Source organism: Meleagris gallopavo, chromosome 13, assembly GCF_905368555.1.
Source record: "Meleagris gallopavo chromosome 13, MGAL_WU_HG_1.1, whole genome shotgun sequence".
NCBI classification, from domain to species: Eukaryota; Metazoa; Chordata; class Aves; order Galliformes; family Phasianidae; genus Meleagris; species Meleagris gallopavo.
In genome coordinates, this window is record NC_139416.1 from 9405204 (window position 1) to 9423727 (window position 18524).

General features: G+C 36.5%; 1 protein-coding gene across 2 annotated transcripts; it reads left to right on the forward strand.

Moving 5' to 3' along the window:
• The first annotated feature begins 5036 nt into the window (after nt 1-5036).
• On the forward strand, nt 5037-18431 carry GPATCH1 (G-patch domain containing 1). 2 transcript variants are annotated; one of them, XM_085235179.1, is made up of 20 exons: nt 5037-5187; nt 6492-6626; nt 6914-6999; nt 7414-7574; nt 7926-8023; nt 8188-8246; nt 8591-8836; nt 9692-9839; nt 10491-10570; nt 11560-11764; nt 12119-12406; nt 12796-12977; nt 13247-13374; nt 13654-13787; nt 14153-14322; nt 15004-15211; nt 15577-15687; nt 16132-16256; nt 16790-16935; nt 18114-18431. In XM_085235179.1, exons 1-20 carry the CDS (start codon nt 5112-5114, stop codon nt 18133-18135), a joined length of 2808 nt encoding a protein of 935 aa, XP_085091305.1. In that variant the 5' UTR covers nt 5037-5111; the 3' UTR covers nt 18136-18431. The 2 variants fall into 2 exon arrangements, with proteins under 2 accessions (XP_085091305.1, XP_085091306.1); XM_085235180.1 differs by having other exon boundaries at nt 12799-12977.
• The last annotated feature ends 93 nt before the right edge of the window (nt 18432-18524 follow it).

Consider the following 18524-nt stretch of genomic DNA (forward strand, 5'->3'; position numbering starts at 1 on the left):
AATCTTCAGGAGCCAGGAAGGTGTCTGAAAAGACAACCTTTCCCTATCAAAGGGATATATCTTTGGGATTACATCCCGAATTCCCAAAAGCTCTCTTTGAAAGTGTGGCTGTCAGCAGGGAGCTGAGCAGAGCGCTGCGGCTGGGCTGTGCCCGCTGCTGGTAGAAGGAAGAGCACAAGAGCCAACTGTTCAGAAATTGGGATCCAGAGACACCATGTTGGCTCTCTTGAGGTCGGTTGAATTTTGTTCTTCCAGACACCACATGCTCCCACCACAGTACCTTGCACTTTTTTTTTTTTTCCCCATTATTTCTAAAGATACTGGATCAAATGGGAAAGTAGATCAACTTCCCTCAATCTCTTTCTAAATAGTGGGAACATGTTTTAAAGTATTATTTCCATTGTAGAAAATGTACCGACCTGACAAAGAAAAATATTTGAAAAACTTAATCTTGCCAAAATAAGTGTATGTAGTTGAAGTTAATATCAATGAGAGAGAAATTAGCAAATTGTCAGATGTGCTGATACAATCGGGCAGTCAGCACAGCACTGCTTCTACTGGGTTTATTGAAAATGGACTTAACATGAAGGGTATCGCTGTTACTCCAAATAGAGTCATAAGAGTTTGTAGCCTGGTTAAAGGGTCAGATGGTTAACAGTGAGACAAGTGACTATGACTGCGGTGTGTGTAAAGCACAAATTTGCATAAGTTTCTGCAGAGAATGGTATACCGAACTTAAATTACTTGTAGCATATCTTGGTGACAGACTGCAGACTGCAGCCTTTCTCAGTTGCTTGTGGATACTTGGAATGAAACAAAGTCAGCAGCATTACACACAGTGAAATTTTCCAGCAAATTCAAAAATCTGAGATAGCTCTTATAGGCTTCCTCCCCCCTGGTGAGCACCCTGAGAATGTCTTCCAACACCTTCAGAACTGCCAGATCAGACTGTGCCTTGCCCTCTCTTTGATAAGAGTACTTCATGACTGTGTCAGGATTTATCTCTTATTTCTAAGTAATTCTCAGTAAGTTTTGTCTGTCTACAGAGTGCTCCTCTTAGTGAATATGATTTTTTTCAGAAGACATGCTGATTGCATGGTCTCATAGTTAGAACTGAGCTATGTAATGATGGGGTAGGAGCACTCTGTGACCCTGGAATGTAAATTGCAGCTTAGAACGTTCCAAAAACTGATTTATCTCAGAAAACATGTCCCTACTCTTCTAAGCATTTGATTAAAAAGCTTGTTTCCAGTAGCTCTTTGGTTGCTATTAGAACTCTGAAATAGAGGTGGGTTCATACCACAGACTTTCTCAGTTTCTCACAATTGTATTAATCAAAGGGTTTGGTTTCCTGCATTGTAGAGACTGAGCAATAACAGGCTGGGAATCAGTAACTCATGCACTCAGAAAAAGGGATCCACAGAGGCAGAAGCAGATGTTTGGTTGGCATCAGTAACCTTAGAAGACCAAATTCCGTGAACTGCTGCACAGGACATGGCACTGTCTCTGAGGAAGCATTTTTTACCAGATGCTCAAGGATTTGCATCAGTGTGCTGTGCCTAAAACACTGAAGCTGAAAGCAACTGATGTTATCTCTGCATCAAATCTCTCTCTTTGTTTTCCAGAACTCTGTGCTTCAGGCTTTCTGCATTTTCGCAGATAAACCAGCCAGGTGAAGCAAACAATGACTGCATTGAAAACAGGCATTGAAAGGCAGAGCTTGAGTTGTCCCAGTTTTTGTCCCACCGAAGTCAAGGTGAGAGAGAGGTCAGAATTGGAATAGGCTTACCACAGACACACAATAGTATGCATAGATACAGACACATATATGATGGTATATATATACAAACACATTACGTGCCGTATTTCTATCATGTTTGTGTAATTCTGCTTGCCCAGTCAGTCTTGTCCTTGCCCTCACTCATCTTAAATTAAAAAAAAAAAAAAAAAGTGAATATATGAAATTCCAGTTCTTGTTTTAGTCCTTATACTTCTCTTTGGCCAGTAGGAAAGGGTCTCAATTTGGGAAATTCATTTCCTGCTTTGACGTGTGTTGATGCACTTATAAACTGAAGATCTGAATCTGATTTGCCTTTGTAAGAACAATACTACTCTGTGGAAAGTGAATTTTTTTTTTTTTCTTGTGACTACAAACATTGCGGCTACGGTATGGTAACAGGTGCTTCAGAAGCAGTTTTTGTCCCAGACAGACAGGGAGGCTTATCAACAAAAGCACATCAGAATGATACTGTGTGAAGAGAGAAGTATGCTTCAAACACATGCTGTTTGTCAAGGCAGATTCTTGAATTCTGGACAGATCACATAGTTGTTTACTGCTCCTTCCGTTGTTGGCTTGGAATATTAAATATTCATGTTTCATATTAAATATTTTTCTGAGAGCAAAAACGATTTTGTCAGCATCCCTGACAATCTGTAACTACACAGTTGGCAAGTTCCTCATTTTTGAAGGTTGTAGTTCTATAGTAAGGGAATGTCTAGCTACAGTAGGGACCTTTTAGGTGAGGAGAGAGAAAAAGGGCTCTTAAACTGATTTTTGTTTCTCACTCAGTTCTCTGCAAAGTCATATTTGGCAAAAGAAAAAAAAAGGCAAAAACAGGCATGGGGGCACAGTGGTAATAGTGATGTCTATGTCATTAAAGACTGTTAAAATTTTACCAGAAGTAGGAGTTTTTCAAATTGTAAAGTTTTGAGACTAAAGAATGGAAGGACTTCTCTTAAACAAAAGAAGACCTTCTGCATTTTATGACAGAAGAATTGAAAAGTGACCAGACAGGAATGGCAAGGAACTAGTCCCCGAAGTTTTCCTAACCAAGAAATCTACGGGTAATACCAAATGGTATAAAAAATGCTATGCAAATTCAGTAGGAAGTCTATAATGCAATTGGCTACAGGTTCAGCATTTCACTGCTTCAAGAGTTACATGGGTTAACTAAAGCTTTATCATATTTGAAAGGATACATATTTGTTTCAGTGAGATGCAGTAAATAATGTAAGGTTAGACATGGGCAAAATTATCACCATTTGTTCCAGATAATGCCTTATCTTTTTCTGAAACCCCTAGATAAAAATTAGTTTTTTTAAGGACCATATGCATTATCTCTTTTGTTGCTGTTGTTTGTTCATTCTTTAGAATATTAAAATAAGCTTTGTAAACCTTATAAAAGCTTAACACCTCAGGGTTTGTACTTCATGTATCTGTTTCCTGAAATGATACATAGCTGTGTGCTGCTAGGATGGATATTAGGATGAATGTTATTCCCACTGACCCAAGATAAGTAATCAGTGAAGTTGTTTGTCTCTTGCCCTGTTTTGAATAGTAAATACGTAGTCTATTTAATATTCTGTTTTGAACTTCTCCTATATTCTTTTCTTTTTTAATTTATTTTTTTTTAATTTGTAGAAGAATAAAAATTTTGTTTTCTACATTTGTACATGGATTATGCTGGTTTCAGTAGCAGTGACTCAGGTAACTTAAAACTAATCAATAACTTATCTATTTGAGGAACTGCTGTTAAAGAATATAGAACATTATAAAGGGTATGGGAAGTAATGTTTGTGGTTCCTCCTTGATGAACTAATTCAAAAACAGATGCTGAAAACATATTAGAAAATAAAACCTGATCTCCATCGATACGTTAGGAGCCCAAATTCAGCTTTATGTGTACTGGCTTTGAGCTTTCATTTTAAAATGCTGATTTGTTTTTTTCACCGCCCAATTCACTGTTGAAAAATATATATATTAATTTTTCAAACATAAACTATCCAAACCTACAAAAATTTTAGTTGCATTGCCATTACTAGAAGTCATTTGCATCATCTTTTTTAACAGCTACAGATAATAACAGTCACCTGCTTTAACAAATGTAAATTGGAGACAGAGTTTACCATGGAAAGGAAATACCACTATAATGCAAAAGTATTCTTAATCTGATAAGAGCTTTAAAGGAAAAAAAAACTTTCAAGATTTGATTACCCTATCTCTTTGAACTTAGCAGACAAAACACTCAAAAGATTTTCTGTTAACACTGTGGAAAAAAAAAAGTTTACTTAAGCATATGCATCCAAATTCCTCAGACTTGGCTATTTAGGAACAATTATTTCCCAAACAAAAAGAAAAAGCAACTGTGCTAACAACTCATTTTGCCACTATGTGCTCTAGGATAACTGCTTACTAATTAGTGATGATGAGAAAAATTAATGCACGTAGATAAATGCCTGTGGCTTCTACTGAGTTGTTTTTGAGCCAATCCTAGACCTAAATAACTGAGTACCCTCTATTTGCATACAACTGTGCAAATATTTCCTATGGAAAGCTGAAACCACATGAAACTGGGGTAGTTTCACTTTGGAAGAAACCAGTTCTGTGTGTACAAACAAACACCAAGGCTGGATTGGAGAGTACACCACTAAGCTTAAAGAAGTCTTATCTGTGAGTTCCTTACAGCTGTGCTGTGATTTAGTTTTAAGGAATTCAATAAACTGGTGATCTCTGCTCGCAGAAGTTCTGAATGGAACATGACGCTACTTCCCAGGATGAAGCAGTGTGTATCTTTTGTGTGTACGTGTTATTTTTTTTTTTTTCTAATTATAAAACGTTGAGTGAGTCTGAGTCTGACAGAAAACTGTAAGGTGGAGAAATCAAATGAATCACAACTGATGTATGAGTTTTCAACAGGTAATAGTGGGGAATGGCAAAATTAGAACGTCGGTTTGGAACACATGGTTCATAACTGATGGGTATTTATTTGTTCTGATATAAAATATGTTGAATGAAAGCTTCCCTTGTGAGGTGCCTCTCACAGAGGTGTGAATGCAAAGTGTATGCCTTTATTTAGCGGTATTAATTGCCAAAGTCACCACGCAGAGCACTGACTCTGTTTCCACACAGCGTCCCGGTCGGCGGGCAGGCTGCGCCGCGCTCTGGGGAAATTCCTTCTGGCGCTCAGTGGGGACCCCGCGTGGCCAAGGCCGGCCCTCGCGGCGCGGTGCTGAGGGGCGGGCCGCTGTGCTGAGGAGCCGTCGGCCCGGCACCTCACGTGACCGCGCGCTGTCCCGCGCGCTGTCCCGCGCGAGCCGCCGTCGCCGGCAAGATGGCGGCGGACTCGAGCGACGGCGAGGAGGAGGATTTGGTGAACTACGGCACGGCGCTGCAGCCCCTGCAGGAGGGTAAGGGAGCCCAGCGAGCCCGCCTGGACTACTCCGCCTTTTTGGCCCGCGCTGTGGAGAGGGTGTCCGGGTGTCCCGGAGGAGCGGCCTGCCGAAGTAAAGCAGCCCGGCCCAAGGCTGGGAGCGACCGTGCTGCCCGCGCAGGGCCCGTGTCCCAGCCTGAGTCTGTCCGTTACTTAAGCTTTATCATAACTTTTAAGCCGTGTGCAGTTTCGCGGCCGTGTTCTACGCTTGTATTGCTGCACAGGCTGAGCGTTGCCCGAGCGCCTGTGAGCAGCTGTGGGCGCTGAGCTTCTGCCTTTTAACTAACGTTACTGCCGGGCTGCGGGCCGGGCTGCAGGGAGCTGTGAGTGTGGAAAAACCTCCGACTGCGTTTGGAGTTCTAGGAGTTCTGTGCCACTTGGGACGTTCTTAAAGCAAACAGCCAACCAGCGGAGCTTGGGAGCTGTCTGCCTGACGGTAAAGGGAGGTTTTGTTGCCTATCGGGGGCTGGAAAGAAGCAGGTGCTGTGTGAAGAGAGGAGCTTCTTTAACAGAACGATAGCAAACCGCGGTCTGGGAGTGACAGTTTTGGCGGATCTTAGAGAAACAGCAGTATTACAGGTTATTTTTTGCCAAGGCAGGAACTCCTCAGTTCTCAGTAAATGGTGAAAATGGTGTCGCAGGCCTGACTGAGATTATACAAGAAGGGAATTGGGCCTTGTGAGTGTGTGAGTTTATTTTCAGCATAAAGCCTTCATCCTTCAGAAGGTTCAGTGTGGGCTTCACTAGTTTCTCTTTATGATAGAAGCATTATGTTTTGTCAATGGAATAACTGATTCTGTTGAAAATTTGTAGTAGTAGGGTTTTTTTGCTCTTATATAAAAACTTCATATAAAAAAGTTGCATAGCTAACTTGTTAATCAATATTAAGGAGAATCTGGATGGTATTTAAAGCTTTCTAGTGGTTTGTAAATAGTTCTGAAGTGTCTGTCACAAACAGGGAAAACATTTACAGATCAGAGGTGTTGTTAAGCAGACTGGTAATCTATTAGTCTGATTGTAGAAAAAGGAACGTGCACAGAACTAGTAAGAATTTAGGTTTCCTGTTTGAACACTTGATACTTTTTCTCTGTCAGTGTACATCAACAGTGTACGCAAATATGTAAAGTAGAGAGGGAGTAAGTGATGCTGATGCTTTCTATTCAGGGTAGGTGCTATTCAGTCCTGTTCTTAATTGCAAGGGAAGAAATGGCTTCTGGACCAAGCAGAGATTCTGTTCTTTATGTAGTGTTATGACTTGCTTTCTGATTTATCTCTTTGTAGGTGAACGAATTAAGAAGCCAGTTCCTCTGCAAGAGCAGACTGTTAAAGATGCAAAGGGGCGATATCAGCGTTTTCATGGAGCATTTACTGGTGGCTTCTCTGCTGGTTACTTTAACACTGTTGGCACTAAGGAAGGTGAGATACTTCTGTCAGCTAGGAGGAGTTGCTTGATGACTGTAATGTAACATCAGTGAAAAAGAAATGTTATTAATCATTTTTTCCCCTGTTGATTGTTATTATGTAAATAATTGGAACATAATTTTTGGAGATTCTTAAACTTTGTTTCTCAGACTGCAGCTACATGAATGTTCTCTTGATGTATCCTTTAGGTGTAAGATTCAAATGTTTGAATTGCTTTCAGATGCTATGTTGTAGTTTGCAGTCCCTTACTTTAGATGTCCCTTACTTTGCCTTCTTTAAAGGATGGACGCCCTCAGCTTTTATATCATCACGGCAGAAGAGAGCAGACAGAACTGTTCTTGGACCAGAAGACTTCATGGATGAAGAGGTAAATTTGGAAAGAAATAAATCCCTTTTGGAAGTTGTTGTTATGATTGTAAGTTTTTTCAGGCCATGAAAAAAGAACTTAAATAGCAAAAATTGTAGTAACCTTAAAATTATTTTGTGTATATGTTGTTATACTCCTAGATTCTATAGGATATTTAACAGATTCACTTAGGAAGTTCATATAATCTCAACATTAAAAAAAAACCAATATCTCAAACCTTTTATTTCCTCTTATCAGGAAATCCAAATAGTTTCGAAGCTGTTTTAAATATGGCCATTCAAGTTACACAGAAATCAACCATAAAATGTTGCCAGTGTAAGGGTTGCACCCTGTTTTCTTTATTGGTTACAGTAAGTATTTTGGGGAAAACATTTTCTAATGTAATTTTTCTGTTTTTCTGCATTTCTTTTCTAGGATCTTAGTGAATTTGGGATAGCCCCAAAAGATATTACAACCACAGATGATTTTGCATCTAAAGCTAAGGACAGAATAAAAGAGAAAGCTAGACAGATTGCAGGAGTAGTTGCTGCCATTCCTGGAACTAGTGCGTTTGATGACTTAATAGGACCATCAAAGTAAGTAAATTTAAATAAAAGTTAGCATAGAAATTCCTTTTGCACACGAGTGCATTGATAAGAGAAGCAATTGACTAGAGTAACTCATGAAAGAGGCTGCAAGATCTGCAGTGTTACCTTTCCAGAGAGGCCTCCTTGTGGATGTTTCTGTATGTGCAGACTTGTGCCAGGCACACACCTACAGCCGATGCAGCATGTATGCAAATGTTGATGCATTCAGATTTTAATTGAAAGTATGGTACAAAAGCATACTTTCAATTGGTTTAGTTTTCTGTTAGACTTCAAGGAATGTTGGAATTGTGACTTGAGGTGTTTTTTTTGTCTTTTTTTTTTTTTTTTTTTTCTTCTTAGAATAACGATTGGGGTTGAACTGTTGAGAAAAATGGGCTGGAAAGAAGGACAAGGAATTGGACCGCGAGTCAAGAGAAAGCCACGTAGGCAGAAACCTGGTAAGTTCACTAAGGTGCCTGAATTCAGTTGTAGAAAGCTAGCATTCACACACCCATTAGAAAGTTCATTTTATTCTTTACTTTTATTTAATCTGTTTATTTAATCTTAGAGACATTTAATAGTGAACTTTTAATTTATAGTGATGCTGTTGCATTTGTTACAGACCCTGAAGTGAAAATATATGGCTGTGCATTACCACCTGGGCTGTCAGGAGGTTCTGAGGTATTGTGCAGGCAGAAGTTATTTGTTAATTTATGTATAAGTAACTTATGTGTGGTAACACCCTTTATAAAAAACTTTTTATGTTTTTAAGTATTTTAAGTTAAACGTTAACACACAGTTTAAAGTTTTGTTAAAGTGTTCATAAATATTTACTGTGTTTATTATGGAAAAGGTTGAGTGTAACTACATTTATTCTTTTGTTAGTTGAACAGGTGTAGTTCATAAATAATTTAATATATAGTTACAGAAACTTGAACTTGCCTAGTCTCATATTAACTAGATGTTGAAAAAGCCAAATATACAAAACTTTGTTGTTGTTCTTACATACTTGTATTTTGTACAAGGATGAAGAGGATGAATACCAGCCAGAAAATGTGACATTTGCACCAAAAGATGTAATGCCTGTAGATTTGACTCCAAAAGAGAATGTCCACGGACTTGGCTATAAGGGTTTGGACCCCTCACAAGCTTTGTTTGGTGCATCTGGAAGAGAACACCTTAATCTGTTTGCAATTGATTCTGAAGACTCAAGTAATTTAATTGGTGATGTGAGAAACAATAGACGAAGAAAACTAGGTATCACAGGCCAGGTAAGATATTGTTTCAGGTATATTAGTACTGTGATAAAATCTAAAATGTAGTTAGAGTGGGACCTAATCATTGTGGACTTACTGTAAGAAATGTAAGTGTGGTTTGAAAACAGGTTTAGGAGTCTGCTGCCTTCCTGTTGTTCAACTTGTCCATATCTTCATATTAAACAAAACCTTATAACTCTTAACCGTTTTTTTTTGGTCAGTGTTTTAAAAGACAAGAAATAGGGTGAAAATAGCTGGCTGACTGATTGAACTGAGAAAATTCTTGTGTTACTTTGACTAGAGAAAGTTGATATTGAATATGATTTTAGTTTTTTTTTTGTTGTGGTGGTTTTTTTTTTTTTTTTTTTTTTTCAATTTTATTGAATTCTCTCAGTGGTGTTGAATCTGTCAAAGGGGTTTTACTTTCTCCTGTTGTATTTGTAGTTCTTATGTAGAAAGAACTTGGTCAATTTATATAATTTTGAGAATTACACTTCATTAATTTTCATGCCTTTTTTCCCCATCAGTAATTTTACCTGCATTTAATCAGACTCAAATCTGACCATTAGAATTAGGCTGCTATCCTTGCCTTGTACAGACCCAACTTATTGTTCTTCCCTCTGAAGGTACTGAAACAAGTAGAATATGTTTGCTTCCTCCCCCATAGCTCTCATCCCCCAGTTGGGAGCACTTGTTTACTTGTGTGAAGTACATTTTTTCCCAATATGCGTCCATACGTTGGACATCTCACATAGCATCTTACATACTGTAGATGGTAAGGTACAGACATAGATATGTTCCAACAAGTGACTTAAAATGTAATTTTCACATTTTTGAGTTCTGATTACTTTTGTTTGAAATATATTGTAGGCTTTTGGTGTAGGAGCTTTAGAGGAGGAAGATGATGATATTTATGCAACTGAAACATTGTCAAAATATGATACGGTTCTAAAAGATGAAGAACCTGGAGATGGCTTGTATGGCTGGACAGCACCTAAGGAGTATAGATCGAAAAAAAGTAAGAATTGTAGTTCTGTGGAAAGAGTTAGTGTGATTTGAATTTAAAACATATCCATCTTTTCAAAAGCTTCTAGTAGATTGGTATCTTCTAGCTGTGATATCTGTGGCTTTGTCCTAGACTTCTTGGAATATTTGTGTGTTCTAATTTTGGAAATAATTCTTTTAATCTTCCACTAATGCCAATATAGATTAAGTGTGCAAATTACATTTTGAGAAGGGACTATATGTGCTGCTTCATGAAATACAGTATTCAATTGCATTGAAGAAAGAGATTATTATGAAGTATGGCTGCAAATATGACCCAGTACTTGTAAACAGACTTCTTTAGATAGACTTGCTTTTATTTTCAGATGACAATATTTGTAAATTTTATCTTGATAATGCTCTATTTGTAGTGCAGCTTTTAAGTGCATGGAATACTTAAATGATTTCTAAAGCAACTCCTAATGTTTGCTGTGTGCAGTTAATTGCACTTATAATATTAGATGTGCATATAATGGTGCCGTTGTCTCACTTGCAGCCGCATTCAGTTACTTTCCATAAAATGTTCTGCAGAATGTTCTGCAAAATGTAAAATATTCAAGGAAGAAGCGTTTTTACAAAATGTGTGTATTTTGAATATTGACCAGCTCTGTGATTATTTTTGCAGGGTCTGAAACAGAAGTGAAATATATAGGCAAAATCTTGGATGGCTTTTCCTTGGCATCAAAGCCATCAGCTCCAAACAAGGTAAGCATATAATGACATTTTTGCACTAAGAATAACATTCAAAGCAAAACTGACATGTGAAATGTATGGATTTTACTGTGGTGTGATACTTCTTTATGTTCTTCAAAATGGAAATTCTAATAAGCAATAAAGATTTCTGACTAGACAAAAATGTCAAACTACTGGGTGTTTTGCCCATGCTCAGACTTTGAACAAATGCATTCACTGTTATTTTGCATGAAGTTGGAAGAATAATTTGATTTAACTTCACAATAAAAATGTACATCTGCTTTTACATCTTTCAGCTGTAACATCCTTTTTTTTTTTTTTTTTTTTTTTTTTTGTAAAAATCAGGCCGCATGCTTTGTCTCCTTCACTGTTTTGGTGACAAGCTAGTTTGTCAACCTGATTCTTTGCTTTGCATCTTGTATGCCATGAGTGTTTCCATAAATTAGAATGGTTATCAGAGTTGTGTGACAAGGTCCTTTTGCTAATGCAGAAAGGAGAAACATTTGCATGGTATAGAAAATTGCGTTCTATGAGAGGCAGAGGGGTAATCTTTGAAGTCATAGCTTGCATGAAGAATGGAGAAGAACTCTGATGAAAGACAGGAAAATACATTAAGCACATAAGTACACAACAGTTTTATTAATTGACTAAATCATATGTGACTTCTATTTTTAAAAATGTGCTTCTGATTACACATTCTCAAACAAAGCACTGCATATTAAGACTGCTTAATTTTTGCTGCTGCTTGATTTGCATGTTTTTCTATTTTGCATAATTAATGTGTATTGACAACAGAACAATTTGTTCCAAAAGAGTGTATTACAGTGCCACTTACTGATTCAGTCTGAAAGAATGTGGTATCTCTTTCTACTGTTACTTGTAAATTGAGGAATTTCTAGATTGAGGTTACATTTCTCAATCCCATTTCTAAAAGTTTAATACAGTGTTGTATCTCGCTCTTGTGGTTGTTTTGTTTTGTTTTTTTCCACTACTCTGTAAAGATTTATCTGCCACCTGATCTGCCACGAAATTACAGACCAGTCCATTACTTTCGGCCTGTAATAACAGCTGGGAATGAAAACTACCATTTACAAAAGGTGTTGGAAGAATCAACTGGAAAATTGGGGAGTGATGCCACACAACAAGGCAGGCACGCGTTGAATGCGTCTCAGAGGAGGGAACAACTAGGAGAGACTGTTCTGAAAGGTATTGATAGATACAGTTGTGCCTTTCCTTGTTATCTAGGTCCACTATTTGTTTATATAACAGTAAAAATTTGGTCCAGACTTGAACATTGTTCTAATGTAACTTGTACATTTTACTTGTGTTTTTATATACAGTAATAAAAATTATGAATAAAAATTATAAATATGTGCAAATAGCCTAAAAGATGAAGTAGTGACCAATAGTATCCATCTGCTATTTCTGCCATTATCTTGTGTTGTTGCAGAGGAGCATTTTCTCTGTGTATACACAGGCTTTCTACTCCACTAAAGTGTCAGAAATAGTTGAACTAATTTTTTCTTTTTGCTTATCTCTCACTTCTACTTCTGGTCATAGGTCCAGCTCCTTCTGTTTTGGAATACCTGTCTGAGAAAGACAGAGAAAGACTCAAAGAAGTAAAACAAGCATCTGAACAACAAATGAAAGCAAAAATGTTGCCTCAGCAGCCCCGAAATAGCAGATTCCAGCCAGCCTCCCCAAACGATGCTTCTCATAAATGGCAAATGTTGTTGGGGGGACAGTTAGCAAATGCTGGTTCTAGTGATTTCAAACCATTTGCAAGAGATCCAGAAAAACAAAAAAGATATGAAAGTTTTGTGAAAAGCCTTAAACAAGGAGAAAAAGGTAACTGAAGAGAAATCCTGACACTTAGTTTTCTCTGAAAGCGTATATTTTTGTTTTTGCTTCCTCTATGTTTTAATTATTTGATGAAGCTTTGAATTTGAACACCTATTAAGTAAATGAAGTATTAAAAGCAACATGTAAAGAGTCAGCATTACAAGTAAAATTGTTTGAAACATCTATCTTGCATTTAGTAAATCATTCTTGCTGTTGTGAAAAACTGCCTCTTTGTCAAGGAAAAAATACAGTTGAGATTAATACTATCCTTAAATATTCATGAAATACGTGTAGGGTTGATTGCCTTTTTTTTTTTTTTTTTTTTTTTTCCCCTTGAAAAGCATCAAACTTAGGTCGGGTTTAATGTTGTAAGTATTTACTTCTTTACCTTACAGTAGATACGTTGGAGCGTTACTTAGACCCAAGTATGACTGAATGGGAACGAGGGAGAGAACAAGAGGAATTCTTCCGTGCAGCGATGTTCTACAAGTCCTCCAACTCAGCGCTGGCATCCAGGTTTACGCGGGCCAAATATGAGGATGATGCTGACAAAGTTGAAGTTCCTCGGGACCAGGAGGTATTCTTGTCACAGTATTTTAGTACTTTGAAGCTACATTTATTACCTTAACACTGCTTTACAAAGTATTTTTCTTTAAGACTCTTTTGTAGTTATGTCAGTAATGCTTTGCTGCCTGTCAAGTAAACCTTTGAAAAGACTTAATGCATGTAAAGCAGTGATCTGTTAAACTACGCTGAAATGTTTATCTGTCATGTTAATATGACAACAGTAACAGTTAATTCACCAAGTTGTTAGTTATCTAGCAGACTTGTGTTTGACTTTTTCAGAATGATATTGATGATAAGGAATCTGCTGTGAAGATGAAGATGTTTGGCAAACTCACAAGAGACAAGTTTGAATGGCACCCTGAAAAGCTGTTGTGCAAAAGATTTAATGTTCCTGATCCATATCCTGAGTAAGATGATTAATTAAGAAATTCTTAAATTTTTGAACACCCCTTGGAAATCCTGAGTTTTCATATTCTTTTGGAAAAAATCTGGCTTGATGTTTTCTTTTTGTATTGTAATAGATGTATTATAGACTCTCCTAATGTTTTAATTGGCCTTATAAAGCATAGTAAAACAACTTCTGACAAAATAATATGCATTTTAAATATTACTGTAGTTTGTTATAGTTAATTTGTGAATGGAAAACAGTATTAAAAAAAAAACAAAACATTTTTATTTCCCTGCAGGTCTTCCATTGTTGGTTTACCAAAAGTGAAGAGAGACAAGTATTCTGTATTTAATTTCTTAACTCTGTCTGAGCCTAGTACATCTGTAACACAAGAAACAAATGAAAGAAAACAAGAGAATAACAGTGTGAGCAGTAAGTCAGGTTTTGTTTTTTTTTAATCACATAGCTGTGAAGTAATGGTATATAAAAAATGGTTGTCTTTGTTATGGAGAATGAATTTATCCATCTGAGATTTATTTTTTTTTCATAAAAGAAAAACAGGTATAAAAATTGAAAATAATAAATATATCCAATACATTCAATTCAAACATAAAAGCTAAAGTCAGTGAGATTGTGCTAATTTATTCCACCTAGGAGACCTTTATAGGTCAGATATTCATTAAAAAGATAGAAAAATCAAATCAGGCTGAAGAAGCAGACTAAATTAAAATCAAGTAGGTCATAAAATGCAGTAGAATTTGACGTGTGAGCGATTTGAACATTTGGGACTTTTTTAGAACCAAAGAAACCTTCAAGATGGGACATATCAGATAAAGAGAAGGAGAAAAAAGATTCTATCAGTGAATTCATTAGTCTTGCCAGATCAAAAGCTGATCTTCTGCAGAAGCCACCAGTGCCAACAACAGAAGAAAGTGGAACAAAGGCAGCTGAAACACTTCCCAGCGAGGTGGGTTCTTAGTGGTGTTGGAATATAAAGGAGAATGACTGTAAACCATGGAAATAATGTTGTGTACTGTATGAATTGGTTTAATAAAGATGAGTTTGCCAAAGGGCCAGCTCAGGATAAGCAAAAAGAAAGTGAGATTGCTTTTGAAAGAATTTTGAGGTTATAACTCTGAGATGTAAAACTTCCACAGTGTACAAGGATGGGTAAGTATGGCTATACTTGAAGTAGCAGCTTAAGGATAGATACAATGTCACTCACAGTCTGGGAGTTAAGTTCAGTACCTTGCATCCACTGTGCTCACAAGCACAAATATATGTGTATCTTCTGCTTTGAGGAGGAGGATGCATACTTTGTAGAGACAAATAATGTTTTCCTTTTAAATAAATTTACTCTGGTTTGTAAGTGAAGTTTGAAGTAATGAATTAGAATTTATAATAATTTGGGATCTGCTTTCAATTGTGCATGGAGCACAAATTTCAGTAATCTTTTCAGGAAACTGAGTTTAGCAGTGCTCCAGTGGATTGAACTAAGAATTACTAAGATTGTAAACTTATGTATTGTGATGTTTGATTGTTTAGTCAATACATCCCAGCATATTTGAAATTATATTGCTTAACTGATCAGAGAGGGATTTTTAGTTTCTTTAGGTGTCTAAATGTGGTTTGTCACACTGCTCTGCAGGTAGATAATGAGAATAAGGATCAGGAACAGGAAGAAGAAAGCAGACCATCCATGGACTTATTTAAGGCCATCTTTGTGAGTTCCTCAGATGAAAAATCGTCCTCTGAGGAAGAGAGTGATGAAGAACAGCAGCCTACTACTTCAGTAGTAGATTCAGAAACCACCGAACAAGCTGGTCTACCTGATAGTTCTTCATCTAACATACAAGGTAGTTCTTAATGTATTCTTATTCTTATAAGCATCTTGTAAAAGCTTCTTTTATGAATCGAGTACTTCTGGGACTGCTATGACAGTGCTGTATCCTGAACTAACTTGTAATTGTATAATAGGTCTATTTTGGTTTAAAAAAAAAAAAAAAGAAAAGAAAAGAAAAAGAAAACACAAAGTAAACAAACAAAAACAGGTAGAGACAATACATGGAAATCATTCAGGGTGTCAGCTATGCAGTTGGCCCAGGCAGTCCATAGAAATAAAGGATGCTGATCAACTTGCTTTAACTTTCTCTGATAATTCTTGAAAAAAGTATTTTCTTTCAAATAAATGAGTTGTTGTTGTTGTTGTTGTTTTTCATAGACAGTGTGACTGTTAAAGCTGAGCCTGGCGTTTCTTCATTGCCTGCTTCAAAGCAGGAACAGAATAATGCAGAGGAATTTGGACCGAAGTTGCCTCCGTCTTTTTCTTCTGGTGGGTTCTGTGGACTTGTAGCGTATGAATTCTACACATTAAAGAGAAATATCATACATACGTCTTTAATAAATGTTTGTGAAACAGTACCTTACCTCAGTGCCTGTGCTGTGTCAAACATGTCAGCACACACTTTGTTACCATGCTGTGAGGGACTAGCAGGAATCTTTTTGTCTGTTCTAGCTTTGCTGTAGTTCCACAGAGGCAGGGTTTATGGACTGTAATGGAGATATAGGATGAGCATTACAATTTTCTTATTAACAGATTGAAAGGTGTTTAATTACAGTGGGAACAATGCAGTTAGAAGTTCACACATTTCACACCTGTTTGAAAGCTTTTTTTAAACTAGCATATTAAATTAATGTAGAATTTAAATGTTAAAATTACCTTTTCATTATTGATTGTATTTGTATTTTTTGTTTCTGCATTTGCTTTGTATTTTAGGCTCTACATGGCAACAAGAAACAGTGGTGCCAGCAAGTTCTCCAGGGCCTAGCAGGAAAGAAAAACATAAAAAGAGCAAAGAGAAACACAAAACTAAGAGAGATCACAAGCATAAAAAGGAAAAGGTATTTAATTAATATAATAGACTTTTTGGTTCTTTGATCTACCAATCAAATTTTCTTGTGATTTATACTATGCTATAGAAAATGAATCAAATGTGTCTGAACTGGAACAACTGAGTTTCTCAGTTGATCTCAGACTGGAATTTGAAAACAGGACATTATTTAGCTAGGGTGCTGCTTTTCCCATTTATACAATGTGAGTGTAGACATAATGTTTAATGTTTTATGCTGAAGATGTCAGGCATATCCTGAGAGCTGTGTATAATTCACAACTTCTATATACACTAATAAACATCTATTTTGATGAGGTTTAAGTGTTGGAAAGAGACGAGTAGTTTTGGCATTTATTTTTAATTTTTAGTTCAGGCTAGATAGTGCCAAAAAGAAGTAATTGTTGAGCATTTCAATTGAATGTGGAGTCTACAATGAAATTGACTTTTAGGGATGTTTGCTTTTTTGTTGTTAGTACCTTTCAGAAGAAACCAGCTCTTTCAAAATGAAAATTGTAGTACAATGAATTGTTTTTCTTTTTACAGAAAAAGAAACACAGGAAACACAAAACCAAAGGAAAACACAAGAATAAAAAATCAGAAAAAGACAGCAGCTCAGATACTACAGACAGTAGTGATAGCCTTAGTGACATAGATTCCACAAACCTGTCACCTAAAGAACTTCTAAGAAGGTAAATAAAAAGTTGACTGAAATACTTGTGAATTTTGCAGTATATAACTGAAACCTCAACGTAGGAGTTTGCAGTTCAGTAAACTTATTCATAGCAAATATGTATCAGCAGGTCTCTTTATGTTTATAGAGCCTGCTAGTTTGTTTAATGAAGTGAGGAAATGTTCAAGTGTCTTAAGCCTCTAGAGATAAAAGGCTCTAAACACAACGCTGTGCTAGTTGACGGGGTTTATAGTTACAGATGAATGATATTTTGAAGGAATTAAAAATTAAAGAAGTGCGGATGGTGAGTCATATTTCCGTGACTTTGTCTACTGTCTTTACTTGGAAACGTTGGAAGCAATATTGTCTGCTTCAGAATGTTTTAAGTCAGCTTTGTTTTGTTGATAATCACCAAGAGACCAGTTCAAACAGATTCACTGTATGGCTTTGATACTTGGGATGATTCTGCGCTTCGGCAAGGAGCAGTGAAGCAAGGAGAATGATGCTTGTCATGTATGTTTCTGCTAAATCTAAACTGTTGTTTATTTATATAAATAGAGGATATAGAGAGAGTGACTTGAACACAGTGCTACCTGGGATGTGAAAATAAGAAAAGAACAATTTGAAACTTTGTTCTGCTCCACACTTGAAATGCAATTAAAACTAACTGCATCTGGTTCAGATCATAGTCATCTTAAGCCTCTGTCATCTCGTGTGGAACTGTCACCACATTGGATTGTGCTGAGCCTCTCCTATTAGCAGGCAGAGAGGTCTGAATGTGTTGGTTGAGGTATTGCATTCAGCTGTCCAGGCAAAATTACTGTCATCTAGCTATTTTGTGGAGTGGAAATGTACCAACAGGAAAAGTCAGGATTCCAAAGGAGTCTGCCTTTCATTTTTTAGGAGCTGAGCTTCAGTTATGTATTTGTCTTTTTGTATTAAAAAGCAAGGTGGTACTTTTGATTATGTAAATAGCCAAAATGTGTGTGAGTGTATTTTACAGAGAATAGTTTGACTTCATTGTACAAGCTGATAATTTGGAAGTCTTTGTGTTTGCTGAGCACTGAGATAAAGTACTTCTATATAAAGTCATTGATCTTTTTTAATTTAAGGTTTAAGAAACTTCTCAAGTAATGAAATATTCTTAATGATGTATGCGACTATTTAGTTTATCCTCTTTTTCTTTCTTTCTTTTAGATTGAAACAACTTCAGTATTGAAGAGGCATCTTTCTTCATTGCTGTGTGATTTTTTAGATCTCAGATTTTTGATCTCCTCCGTGATGGTAGATCAATCTTGTATATATATACTTTGAAGCATTGTAGATAATGTATTCATATTGAATTTGTTTGAAAGTAAATGTTAATATGTTTATTTTGTGATGTTTCATAGGATTAAAATCTAATGATTATGGAATGTTGAAAAAGACCTCTTCTGTGTAGCATAATGTTAAATACTGCGGGTTCTGTTTTAATTAACATGAAGCAAGATATTTTAATAAACCAAGTATTCCAAATCATTTTTGTACAATAAGTCACAACCTCAGACCTCAAAAACCTTAAATCTCTCAAGAAGCATGAGAATGGCACAAAGTTCCAGGGAGGTTTAC

What these genes read in the sequence shown, in the direction of transcription:
- GPATCH1 (XM_085235179.1), top strand. Translation starts at nt 5,112, where the DNA reads ATGGCGGCGGACTCGAGCGACGGCGAGGAGGAGGATTTGGTGAACTAC. An exon ending in GCCACGTAGGCAGAAACCTG is followed by an intron (nt 8,024 to 8,187) that starts GTAAGTTCACTA and finishes CATTTGTTACAG; the next exon opens with ACCCTGAAGTGAAAATATAT. An exon ending in TTCTTCATCTAACATACAAG is followed by an intron (nt 15,212 to 15,576) that starts GTAGTTCTTAAT and finishes TGTTTTTCATAG; the next exon opens with ACAGTGTGACTGTTAAAGCT.